This window comes from Lampris incognitus, chromosome 4, assembly GCF_029633865.1.
Source record: "Lampris incognitus isolate fLamInc1 chromosome 4, fLamInc1.hap2, whole genome shotgun sequence".
Lineage (NCBI taxonomy): Eukaryota > Metazoa > Chordata > Actinopteri > Lampriformes > Lampridae > Lampris > Lampris incognitus.
In genome coordinates this window covers 17,096,782-17,109,678 of record NC_079214.1, presented here as the reverse complement: position 1 = coordinate 17,109,678, position 12,897 = coordinate 17,096,782, and the positions used below count along the sequence as shown (strand labels likewise).

Genomic DNA, 12,897 nt, shown 5'->3' with positions numbered 1-12,897 from the left:
ACGAGTCAAAGTGGAGGATTCTCTCTGTTTTTCAATTTAAGCAACTCATTTGCACAGCACCGTATGTTGGGTTTTGTTTAAGAGCCAGACTAACTAATCCTATCATTTGCCTCGCTATGCATAACTGTTTACATCAGCCTGTATGACACTGGCCGCTGTGTGAGAAAGGCACAACTTATTAAGGATCTGAATACGTATGATGATTTTATGGAGGGACTATCAACTACAAAAAAAATACGGAAAAAATGTAGTTACAAAACTTTATTTTGTAACATTTCTGTGTAATTCACAAAAATGTTGTTGTGGACATAAAAGTACACCCCAAAAGTAGGTGGTATATAACATGTCCTGATTGTCCCCACTAAAATCTGGTAATAGTAGCAGTAGTGGTGGTATTCTCACTATTTATTAATCAATATACTACAAGTAGTATGAATTTTAAATAATTTACCATAGCATACTGTTTCAATTGTAGCCCATTGGCCACAGTGGCTGGTGGGTTTTTAACGTCGCTAAACAAAGCGGTCAAAATCATTTTATGGCGCCTAATGCTGAAGAGACTTGTAAAACTGACACGCAAAATGAACAGACTTTATTTTGGGGGGGAACAGATTTGGTAAACAACTCTATTTTGAACGAGCAATTGCAGACAACGCAGAAATTGTCCAACCTCTTGACACTAATTTGATTTAAAATGCGTCAGTGTCCAGGCTCATTTCATTGTCCCCAGTGACCATTCCCAGTTCCAGCTACCAAGTAAACATTTACATGACCAGAGAACGACACCTTGAATTTAGACTCATTCTGATCAGTCAGCTGAGAGTGTAGCCTAATCCATCAAACCCTCGCCATTTAGGGGGCCCTCGGTAAAATGCCAGACCATTTATTGCCAAGTTTGCGGACCCCTGCGATCCTGCGCCTCGAACTGGCTCCGCCCATTCATATGATTGGGGTCACATGATTAAAAAACCCATCCATCCATCCACTGCTGTTTGGTCCAGGCAGTGTCATAGATCCGGCTACACGGAGAGAGGCCACCGTTAGCTTTAACTGCTTAAACAGCTGAAATGGTGAGTGTGAAAGAAGCTAATAGCAGCCATACTAAAGTAATAGCAGTCATTCTAAAGTTAAGTAAGTCGTGTTGTTTTTTTTTAGTCAAAAGCGACATAAAGTTTGCTGTCAGTACCGCTCGTGAACGAATTGTACACTTCTCTGTATGACAGGCAAGCTTGGGTTAGCTTGAATGGCTAGCTGTGTCAACACAGTAACCTCCAGGGCCGTCTCGGCTTGAATGATTATTGTTTGGCCCATCAAAAACCTTTGACTGTATTTGATATTAATTCAAATTGTTGCTCACAAATGTACGATTGTATCTTGCATTTAAATAAGGCTAGGCAGCCGTGATAATAGGAATCGCTATGTGGGTTACGTTAGCTGATTTCGCTAGTAACGCTACCTTATCAAATCGTTAACGTTAGCTTAGCTGTAAGATTCTGGTCTGTGTTGCAGCAGCGTAAAATATGCACAGGCGTACTTGCCTGTTTCCTTAGACATCTATGGCCAGTGGCGACTTAATTAACTAGTTGGCATTGCTTTTGTTTTTGATTCAGTCATCAAGTTATTTATCAACATCCTATTCCTCTGCCTCACCATCAGTTAAGTGCCGTTCTTTGGTGGTCCTGTCAGGAGCTGTGCATCAACACTGCTTCAGTTAGAGTTCCCTTCACCTGGTAACGCTAGCCGAATGGCCGGGTCTCGCCTGGCACATAAGCCCTCCCACACACACACACACACGCACACAAAAGTTGTTATTGTTTCATGTTACTGTAAATCTCTTGATAAAATGTGTAAAATCTGTAACAATCCTCATCAAACATCGTCATGATTCCACTAATTAGTGCAGCTCCTGCAGTGCTGAAGCATATTTTCGTTAGCTTCTGTTGTGTCCAAGGCAGATGTCATGGATGCACTCAAGGAATCACCTTGCCAAAGTTAAAATCTCAGCTCTTAGACTCACCATGAACAGCAACGTTGGTGGTTTATCCATTATTAATTGACGAGTCAATATTGCAGACTTCTTGTGCCACAATTCTCTGTCTTCACATGTAGATGCACATTAACTTTGTCATACTCTGAATTTGCATGCCAAGTCAAATGCGCGCACATGGTAAAATATACAGTATCCTAGAGTACACAGAATGTTATGGGACATAAACTTGACCTCAGTTTTTAACCAACAAATACTATATGGACTGATGCCAATTAACAGATGTATATGAAAATATTGGATGGGACCCCAATACATTTATTGACCCCCCCCAAACAAAGTGTCCAGGATAGTCCATTTTGTACCACTGAACAAATGTGTGAGGTAGATATGCCGCTGAATATTCTACTCTGTTCTGTTCTATTCTGTTCTGTTTTCAGAGTTTCCTAGGGGGTTTGTTTGGGCCGGTATTTGAGATAGATGTGGTGCTTAATGATGCAGAAAACAGAAAAACAGCTGAATTGAAGACAGAGGATGGTAAAGTCGAGAAACACTACCTGTTCTATGATGGCGAGTCAGTTTCTGGAAAGGTAGGCTGGATTTTGTAGTGGTTCATAGTGGGCTCCTTGGATCAGCAGGGTTCAGGTCCCAGAGGATCTCTAGAAAAAAAATAAAATTTTCTTTCTTTTTTTTTCCTTTTGCAACTATTTCATGTACTAGTCAGCAGAACTCATGTATTGGTTCCCTCAGTCATTTGCCGACCTTGTGGGATCACAAACTTTTCGGCCATTCGTTTGAAGAAACACGTATTTTACGGTTCCAAATGGAAAAGGAATTTTGTTTTGCTTTGTGTTTATGACTTTCCTTGTCTTTTGAAGGGACTGAGGTAGATGTCATTAATTTAGTTTTTATGTGGTGTTAAACACCAAAAAATATGGTCTGCATCATCTGTTTGGGCTCTCTCCCTGTTGAATATACAGCAAAATAAAAATAAAAACATTTTAAATTTAGCTTGCTTTAATGGGCTATTGTGGTGGGGAATGTTTGTTTTACTGTATCAGTAGCCAGAGCTATTTAAGGATTTACACATTTGTTACAACATACATCTCATTTAACATAACACTGAATCACAATAAGCCGTTTCCCTCTCAGGTGAATCTGAATGTGAAGCAGACAGGAAAAAGACTGGAGCATCAGGGTATCCGTATTGAGTTTGTTGGACAAATAGGTAAGTTCACTTAGCTCAGCACATCAACAGCTTTTCTTAGAGCCATTAATAAGGTTTAAATATGTTCTTACATAGACACTGTTCTACTGTTTCTTCCATAAAACTATAAAGAATTAGCTGTTATACATAATGATTATGACGTGCACTACTAATCATTCTGTTTATTGGCTGAAGGACATGTTCATTCCCAGATTTTATCAAACGTTGAGTTTCTGCATTATGTGTTGTTCGGAAACTTCACCAAGCTCAGTAAAGACCACCAAGCATTTGACTTCATAACTGAAAAGCCCCACTTGCCAACAATGTGCTGTGGACTTCAACATGTGGTTTAGCAGAACATGTGCTTGTCATGTGCAACTGGCATCCTGCTATTGTAGCAATAGCCAATGTTTTGTTCCAATCTGCTCAAGAAAACAGTGTATACAGTAACACAATGTTTACTTGCAGCTAGAAAAGCACTATATAAAATGCAAATTGATTGATTTATTGATTATGCAGAATTCACTTTTCTCACACATTTAAATTTTCAGATTTACCCTCTGATCTGAATTCTTGATATAGTTCAGAATAGTACAGTCATATTTCAGAATAGTTTAAGAATTTTTTTTATTTCTTCATTCCAAGGGTGCAGCTAAAAAATTTTACTAGGCTATCATTTGAATAGAACTTAATGCAGCTCTAAAACTGTTGTATTTTCTTTCTAGCGCTGTGCAATGCTACTGGGTTACTTTCAGTTGTGCCTTTCTTTTTCCCCACAACAAATTATCCTGAGCTGCAATGGGGTAGTGTTCAACAGTTATTCAAATTGTAGATGTTTAATTTCACTGCTGTGCTGTTCCACAGAGATGCATTCAGCAGCTAAACTGTTTTCTGTGTTTCAGAGCTGTTCTCTGATAAAAGCAACACCCATGAATTTGTGGACCTGGTGAAAGAGTTGGCTCTGCCTGGAGAGCTCACCCAAAACAGGAGTTATGACTTTGAGTTTATGCAGGTGGAAAAGCCATATGAATCCTATACTGGAGCTAATGTCAGACTCAGGTACATTCATTACACACTTTTAGTGCAAGACCAATGGTCTTTTAAATTCACAACCACAATTGCTCTCTGTCTCTTTCTTGTCAAAAGTTTATATCAAGTCAAGTTTTATTTATTTAAAGTGCATTATCACCAACAAGCTTTCAGCATACGTACAGTGGGACGAACAAGTATTTCATACACTGCCAATTTTGCAGGTTTTCCCACTTACAAAGCATGTAGAGGTCTGTAATTTTTATCATAGGTACACTTCAACTGTGAGAGACGGAATCGAAAAGAAAAATCCAGAAAATCACATTGTATGATTTTTAAGTAATTTGCTTTTTATTGCATGACATAAGTATTTGATACATCAGAAAAACAGAACTTAATATTTGGTAAAGAAACCTTTGTTTGCAATTACAGAGATCAGACATTTCCTGTAGTTCTTGACCAGGTTTGCACACACTGCAGCAGGGATTTTGGCCCACTCCTCCATACAGATCTTCTCCAGATCCTTCAGATTTCGGGGCTGACGCTGGGCAACACAGACTTTCATCTCCCTCCAAAGATTTTCTATTGGGTTCAGGTCTGGAGACTGGCTAGGCCACTCCAAGACCTTGAGATGCTTCTTACGGAGCCACTCCTTAGTTGCCCTGGCTGTGTGTTTCGGGTCGTTGTCATGCTGGAAGACCCAGCCACGACCCATCTTCAATGCTCTTATTGAGGGAAGGAGGTTGTTGGCCAAGATCTCACGATACATGGCCCCATCCATCCTCCCCTCAATACGGTGCAGTCGTCCTGTCCTCTTTGCAGAAAAGCATCCCCAAAGAATGATGTTTCCACCTCCATGCTTCATGGTTGGGATGGTGTTCTTGGGGTTGTACTCATCCTTCTTCTTCCTCCAAACACGGCGAGTGGAGTTTATACCAAAAAGCTCTATTTTGGTCTCATCAGACCACATGACCTTCTCCCATTCCTCCCCTTGATCATCCAGATGGTCATTGGCAAACTTCAGATGGGCCTGGACATGCGCTGGCTTGAGCAGGGGGACCTTGCATGCGCTGCAGGATTTTAATCCATGACGGCGTCATGTGTTACTAATGGTTTTCTTTGAGACTGTGGTCCCAGCTCTCTTCAGGTCATTGACCAGGTCCTGCCGTGTAGTTCTGGGCTGATCCCTCACCTTTCTCATGATCATTGATGCCCCACGAGGTGAGATCTTGCGTGGAGCCCCAGACCGAGGGAGATTGACCGTCATCTTGAACTTCTTCCATTTTCTAATAATTGCGCCAACAGTTGTTGCCTTCTCACCAAGCTGCTTGCCTATTTTCCTGTAGCCCATCCCAGGCTTGTGCAGGTCTACAATTAGCTCTCTGGTCTTGGCCATTGTGGGGAGGTTGGAGTCTGATTGATTGAGTGTGTGGACGGGTGTCTTTTATACAGGTAACGAGTTCAAACAGGTGCAGTTAATACAGGTAATGAGTGGAGAACAGGAGGGCGGAATTCTTACTGGTTGGTAGGGGATCAAATACTTATTTCATGCAATAAAATGCAAATTAATTATTTAAAAATCATACAATGTGATTTTCTGGATTTTTGTTTTAGATTCCGTCTCTCACAGTTGAAGTGTACCTATGATAAAAATTACAGATCTCTACATGCTTTGTAAGTGGGAAAACCTGCAAAATCGGCAGTGTATCAAATACTTGTTCTCCCCACTGTACATTGTATTGGGAGAGATATCCAAGTTAAGATAAATAAACATGAGCCCATATTTAGATGGTGCATCAAAATTACTCTGATTAGCCAATAGATGCAATTTTCACTGAGGCACTATCAATTGTGTGTGTGTGTGTGTGTGTGTGTGTGTGTGTGTGTGTGTGTGTGTGTGTGTGTGTGTGTGTGTGTGTGTGTGTGTGTGTGTGTGTGTGATCGATCATCATGAAAGACATGTAACATGCCATTTCTGGTAATTATGACTTTTCACTGCTATACAGTTAGTTACTTTACAAGTGCTGCATTGTTTCTGACATTACGTTCACAGTTCCAGTCTGACTTTAGCAGCTTGTTTTGTCTTGGTGTTTTTGCCCAGATATTTTCTCAGAGTGACAGTAGTTCGTCGTCTTTCTGACCTGGTGAAAGAATACGAGCTGATTGTCCACCAGTTAGCCACTTATCCAGATGTCAACAATTCCATCAAGATGGAGGTCGGCATAGAAGACTGTCTGCATATCGAATTTGAATACAACAAGTCAAAGTAAGATCATTACCTTGTAACCTTGACCCAAGAAAAAAAGAGCGCATTACTCCCTCAGCTAATAAAACTTCCAAAGTACATTAAACCCAAGGGTCAGTGTGAACCTCGTGTTACTGTTCACCAGATACCACCTTAAGGATGTGATCGTGGGGAAGATTTATTTCCTGCTGGTCAGGATCAAGATCCAACACATGGAACTACAACTCATCAAGAAGGAAATCACTGGCATAGGTAAAAGTCCGTTGTTGTAATAGTACATGTTTAATCAGAGGGGTGAAATCAAAGTGAAACAGAGCTAAGACATCAAGGTAAACATCATCACAATGACAATCACGGGCATACTAAAAATCAAGCTTTTTGAACTGTATGTTAGATGCAACTAGCTATGAAATGAAATGCAGTGATAGTTGAAACAGCCTGGCTATAATAGCTACATAAGCTTTATATGTAGGCTCTCTTCATGGTAATTTTAAAAAAGATTAATTTTATTATTACCTACTCATGTCTTATTAACACCACCAAGTACTATGTTGTGCCACACTCCCTTTTTTTTCCTGGGCTTTAGTTCTCTGCGTCTTGTTTTTAAATGGGATATGATATCCGCATGTCAGTGCCACCACAGAAAAACAAAATGGTGCCAAGCATAAAACCATGGAAGAAGCTCTCTGTTATTATGCTCATCTAATTTAATTGTCTTGTCATCCTCACAAGGCCCCAGCACTACCACAGAGACGGAAACTGTTGCTAAGTATGAGATCATGGATGGAGCGCCTGTTAAAGGAGAATCTATCCCTATCAGACTATTTCTGGCAGGTAGGACTCTCCTCTTATTCCCTTCCAAATTGCATTGCTGTCAAACTGCATTGCTTTTGAGAGAGATTTCCATAAAAGCTACAAGATTTTATGAAAACAATTGGGATGTTTTTCCAGCTTTTTGGAGAGGGCATGTGGGTATTCATGGTAACTGATTCAAACACTGTGATGGGCAAAAATAGTTTGATGTAAAAAAAAAAAAGATGAGATACATGAAGTGATTTTGAAGTCTCATTTAGATGGTGCCATGTAAATATTGAAAGCTTCAGTAATACACTGTTATGTATTTTTCTGCATCTGCTGACAGGATATGACCTAACAGCCACCATGAGGGATGTCAACAAGAAGTTCTCAGTTCGCTACTTCCTTAATCTGGTGCTGGTGGATGAAGAAGACAGGAGATACTTCAAACAACAGGTATTGTACTCCTACATGATAATGAATTGCATGACCCACAAATGTTGTTTTACCCAAGTTAGGACGTCTCCATCTCTTTCTTCCCAACACACACCCGTTTAGCATCTCATTAAGGGTTCCAGATTTGCACACGAAACAGTCTGCATTCATTATACAAGTATTGAGCTCATGGTGTATTATCAGTTGATCTATGCTGGAGTTTTCTCATTTACTGCTTTTTACCATGCAAACAGCTTTTCTGTCATACATTAGAGATTCAAAGGTTTATTTGTCACATACTACAAGTACAATGAGCAGTGAAATGCCTTTTTTTGGCAAACTGACTGTATGACAAGAAGAAGTAGAACAGGTAAATAGGAATAAAATGTAAAACATGAAAAATCTGGGGATTGTACAGAATGTGTACACTGATAAATATCTATATAAAAATGAGCAAATGGTGTGCAAATGTACAAATAGTTTAATAAATAATAATAATATTATTATATTATAAATAGTCTGTATGAAAGAAAATGTCAGGCAAAGTGACAGTTCTTAGTATGTATACACAATGTAAGTTTTTTTTTTAAAGTTTCCTTTATTAATCCACTTGGGGAAATTCAGTTGCTGTAAATTAACCCATCCAAGCTGTGGTTTGTGTTGCTAGGAGCAGTGGGCTGCCGCCTTTGTGCTGCGCCTGGGGACCCACTCCAGTTCTTTTCCCATTGCCTTGGTCAGGGGCACAGACAGGAGTATAAACCCTAAAATGCATGTTTCTTTTGATGGTGGGAGAAACTGGAGCACCCACCGGAGCAAAGTTATTAATGTTATTTGGTGTTTACTGCCCTTATGGGCAGGGGGAAAAACTCCTTCTGAGTCTCTCTGTGTTGGCCTTATTGCTGCGGAGGCATCTGCCCAACCGCAGCAGCTGAAATAGTCCGTTATTGGGATGATGGGTATCCATAATTATCCTTTTAGCTCTGGTCCTGCACTGCCTGGTGTATAAGTCCTGTAGGTAAGTGGACTGCATTTATATAGCGCTTTATTAGTCTACTGACCACTCAAAGTGCCTTACAATGTGTGCCTCACATTCACCCATTCACACACACTTTAAACTGATGGCGGAGTGTGAGTAAGGGGGTGAGTGTAGTCCCACTCAGCCGACTGAACCACTCTGCAGGGCTTTTTGGTCTTGAGAGGTACAGTTCCCATACCAGAACTGTACTACATGATCAAGCTTAAAGCAGTAGGGATTTCCTCTCTGCCCCCTACATACGTACATGCCTCTTGTCACAAATAAATAGCAGAAATTTGGATTTCTTTTCCTGGGGTGGTTTGAGTCCACTTGTCTCGATAGGTCACTGCAAATCAATACAAAGTTATTCTGAGTGATCACTTTTCTATCCTTATGGGAGTGGTCTCTTCCAGGATGACAATGCCCCCATCTACACGACCATAGCATATGATATGAATCATATGTTATGGCTTTCGCAGTCACCAGATGTCAACCCAATCAAACACCTACTGGAGATTTTGTGCTGATGTGTTCGACAGCGCTCTCCACCACCATCATCAAAACACCAAATGAGGGAATATCTTCTGGAAGAACGGTGTTCCATCCCTCCAGCAGATTTCCGAGACTTAGAATCTATGACAAGGAGCATTGAAGCTGTTCTGGATGCACATTGTGCCCCATTACCTTATGCTGGTTTTTCTTTTACTTTGTCCCCCGTCCATACATATGAAATATTTTAAGTTTCTCATATTTCATAAGTGTTTTTTCTGTGAGGTAAATGAATGATTTATGGTCTTTTACCTCATCGAAAGACATGGTTGACTAATTGGACTGGTGTGCGTATTGGCATAAGACAGGTCTGTATTGCTCTTGAATTTTGATGATACCAATGAACAGATCTCTAATAAGAGAAAACTAGAATGCCAGAAGATTATTTTATTTAAACAGCTTGTGCAAACATCCACAGTTGCTGCATCACAGTCAGTCTTCCTTACTGTTCACCACCCTTGTTTTGTTTTTCTGGATGAAGTTTGGACTTACCCAAGAGTATGTTCATTCCCTCTTTATGTTCCTGCTTCCTGTTTCTCCAGTCTTTCTTTATCGCTGTCTTTTTTTGTGACTGCTATGAGATCTTCCAATGTATTTATTACTATTTCCCTGTTTTCTCTTACTCTGTCTTTCTGTCTGTCTAGGAGATTGTCTTATGGAGGAAAGCTCCAGAGAAGCTAAGGAAACGAAACTTTCATCAGCGCTACGAGTCACCAGAGCCCAGATACCAACCAGTCACTGCAGAACAGCCAGAGTTGTGAGGAGAACCCTATGGACTGAAAATCCACACACACACCCCATCCCCTTCACTGCTGGCCAGCCAGAGATGTGAGGGCTGCCCTGCTAACCCCCCCGGACTGAGAAATATACATGAATACACATATATACACATCCCTCAACCTTTAACCATCAAATGGCTTGAGATATGAGCTACCACAAACTCTCACTCCACCTACCCTCCAACCAACCCCACCCCCAAGACTGAAACACATGCACATACACTGACATTTACACACTTTAGGACAAATAAGCATTCAGTCAAACTCTACCGAATGCAAAACAAAATTGAAACCGAGATGGAGGTGGGATTGGGAAACGAGGGTGCAAATCTACTTGATCTAACCAGCGGAAATAAAAAGTGAGACAATATATATTTTATTTGGGCTTTTCAGCCTAGGAACATATACGCAGCCACACAAATGTGCGAGCCATACAATTCCAGTATGCTGATTGCAAAGGAAAAAAAATGGGAGCAACAGAGAAGCAAGGCTACAGCCATCATGCACTAAACCGCATTCTGCTCTACTCTTTATACACAGATGGCATTGCAACAGGAGCTTTCACCTCCTTCATATTGCACAACTATCATCTTTGGCCCTTTCTGATACCCCATCTGTAAAAGAAGGCGTTTGACATAGCCCAGTTTGGGCCATCCAATAGATGAGCATTCAAGACAAAGTGAAATAGAACGGTTTCAACTTGAGAGTACAGGCTGAACAAGGGGTCAGATACTTATCCTCTGCATATTTTGAATTTTCAACACCCTCTGTTGGCTGTGATGGCAACTAAGTCCTCCCTTTTTTTATATGCTAGCTCAGATGTCAGAAGCCTTCTAGTTCTCAATTGTCTTGTAACATGATGCAAAGACAAAAGCTGTGCCGACACTGAGACTCAACAGCCAACAAACTAAACTTCCCATGGGAATGAATTCTGAATTTGGAAATACATAATGTAAAAACTGTCCATCTTAACAAGTTATGTTGTATCTTGTCTTTAAAGTTAATTTAAAAGTGAAAAGAGGAGAGAGAAAAAAAAATCTGCCTGTGGAGTGAGATCATTTTACCACTTTCCAGTGCAGCCCACCACTTGATTCAATAAAAATAATCTTGAAACAAGGGATCTACCCTACGGCATAACATAGTCCCTTGTTTCAAGGAAGTTTTTGAAACAAGTGAAAATTAATTGGAACCAGTCTTAAAACAAGATTTAAAAAAAAAACTTGTTTAAGAGTTTTAAAAGCTGAATATAACATACAAATCAGTTGTTAAGATGATTATTTATTGCAGTAACAGGTGCATCTCCAAACACATCCAGATGCTGTGATTTTGGGGACTCGGAACACATGTCTCTGTGTTTTCTAAGGTGTTTCTATGACAACAGGCGTTCTATGATGTCCAACGGTTCCCTGTATTTATGACTAGCGTTGAAAGACAAACTGTTTCAGTCACCTTAAGTTATTTAGTGTCCATTTCAGTGCTGAGGGCAATCTGCAGTCAACTCGAGAGAGTGCATTTCTTAGAATTCTAAAACTAAAATGCTGCTAGAAAAAAAAACTCAAAAGCTTGTTACAAAAGTTGTGATGCTCAAATTATGGGGGTGGAAAAGGACTGGAAAGTGTGCAGTCTCATTCAATTTTGAATTGAGTAGAAAGTGAATTGACCTCAGCCATGATCAGTGTACTACAGACTCGTGCTTTTTTTGGCCATTTCACTTTTCATTTCATAGGACACACTGTATTTTGAAAGTTTTTGTTTGCTACATTCAGACTGACATATGTCTTATCTGATAACGGTTAGCACCGACTTGGGTGCCCGATAAAAATACTGTCAGATTAAACCCAGCAACGCTTCACTGTGATGCTCTGACCAGCAGTTTTGGTCCTGCTTTAAAAACACACACCCAATATCACCTCTTCTGTGTGTGTGTGTAGGGAGAATCTAACATTTAGGGCTGATTGGTCAGTTTTGCACGTTCCCCTCTGATTTTTACGTTTAGGAAAAGGAGCAAGGAATCTGATCCTTGATGGCACTCAAGGACAATTTCACCTCAGAGATCTCCAATGTCTCTTAATGATCATTATACTGGCACTTCTATGTATTGCTCTGTGTTTTATATGGTCTCTTTATACTTCATGTCCAAGTGCTGGCCATATGTTTGTATTTTTTCCACTTAAGTTCTGAACAGTTTAGGTTACACTTTTCATTTTCCCTTCCTTCAAGCCACGGGACAAACACTAGTTTTGTTTTCCTTTCTGTTGAAAGCCTGATTTTTCTCAAGCAGTCTTAATGGTTGCCTGTTTTTCTTTCTACGCAATCCACCTAATTTTGTCATGGCCTTTATGGATGTCAATCAGTTGTTCCACTATCAATCTTTCCGAACACTACAGCCAGGAATTGTTCAGTTTTGTTTAAGTGCCTGTAAAGGTAACAATGAAACACTTCTATGCCAAAAAACACAACCTGTCCCTGTCTTATGCACTGCATGTCTATATTCATACAATGTCCCATCATGCCATTGACTTGTGTATGGATTACTGATATCTGTATATATACCCCAGCCCAAATATATAGCTAAAAATAAAGCAAATTTATACTGAATATGTTTGGGGCAATACTCTCATTAATGATTGCTAATGGACTGAGGTTACAGTGAGACAAATGACCTCTTTAAAGTGTTTAATTGTAACCAATAGCATGCAAAGCAAATATGCTGAATTAAGTCATGATTTAGGTTAGTTATGAGCAAACTCCCCCATAAATTTTGATTTCGCAGTGGTAGACTAGTATTTAATGTACAATAATGTGGTAAATGTGTTACAGATCATTTGGAGAAAAAAAATTACATGGTCATGTTAG

The 12,897-nt window shown here is 40.0% G+C and overlaps 1 protein-coding gene across 1 annotated transcript; it reads left to right on the top strand.

The window, feature by feature from the left end:
- The first annotated feature begins 1,000 nt into the window (after nt 1–1,000).
- On the top strand, nt 1,001–12,639 carry vps26a (VPS26, retromer complex component A). Its single transcript, XM_056278425.1, has 9 exons — nt 1,001–1,070; nt 2,428–2,577; nt 3,140–3,215; nt 4,097–4,253; nt 6,325–6,489; nt 6,614–6,720; nt 7,201–7,302; nt 7,610–7,719; nt 9,907–12,639. The coding sequence occupies exons 1-9, from the start codon at nt 1,068–1,070 to the stop codon at nt 10,021–10,023; spliced, it is 987 nt and encodes a 328-aa protein (XP_056134400.1). The 5' UTR covers nt 1,001–1,067; the 3' UTR covers nt 10,024–12,639.
- The last annotated feature ends 258 nt before the right edge of the window (nt 12,640–12,897 follow it).

Coding starts and splice junctions, on each gene's coding strand:
- vps26a (XM_056278425.1), top strand. Junction 4,254..6,324: donor GGAGCTAATGTCAGACTCAG/GTACATTCATTA, acceptor GTTTTTGCCCAG/ATATTTTCTCAGAGTGACAG. Junction 7,303..7,609: donor TATCAGACTATTTCTGGCAG/GTAGGACTCTCC, acceptor ATCTGCTGACAG/GATATGACCTAACAGCCACC.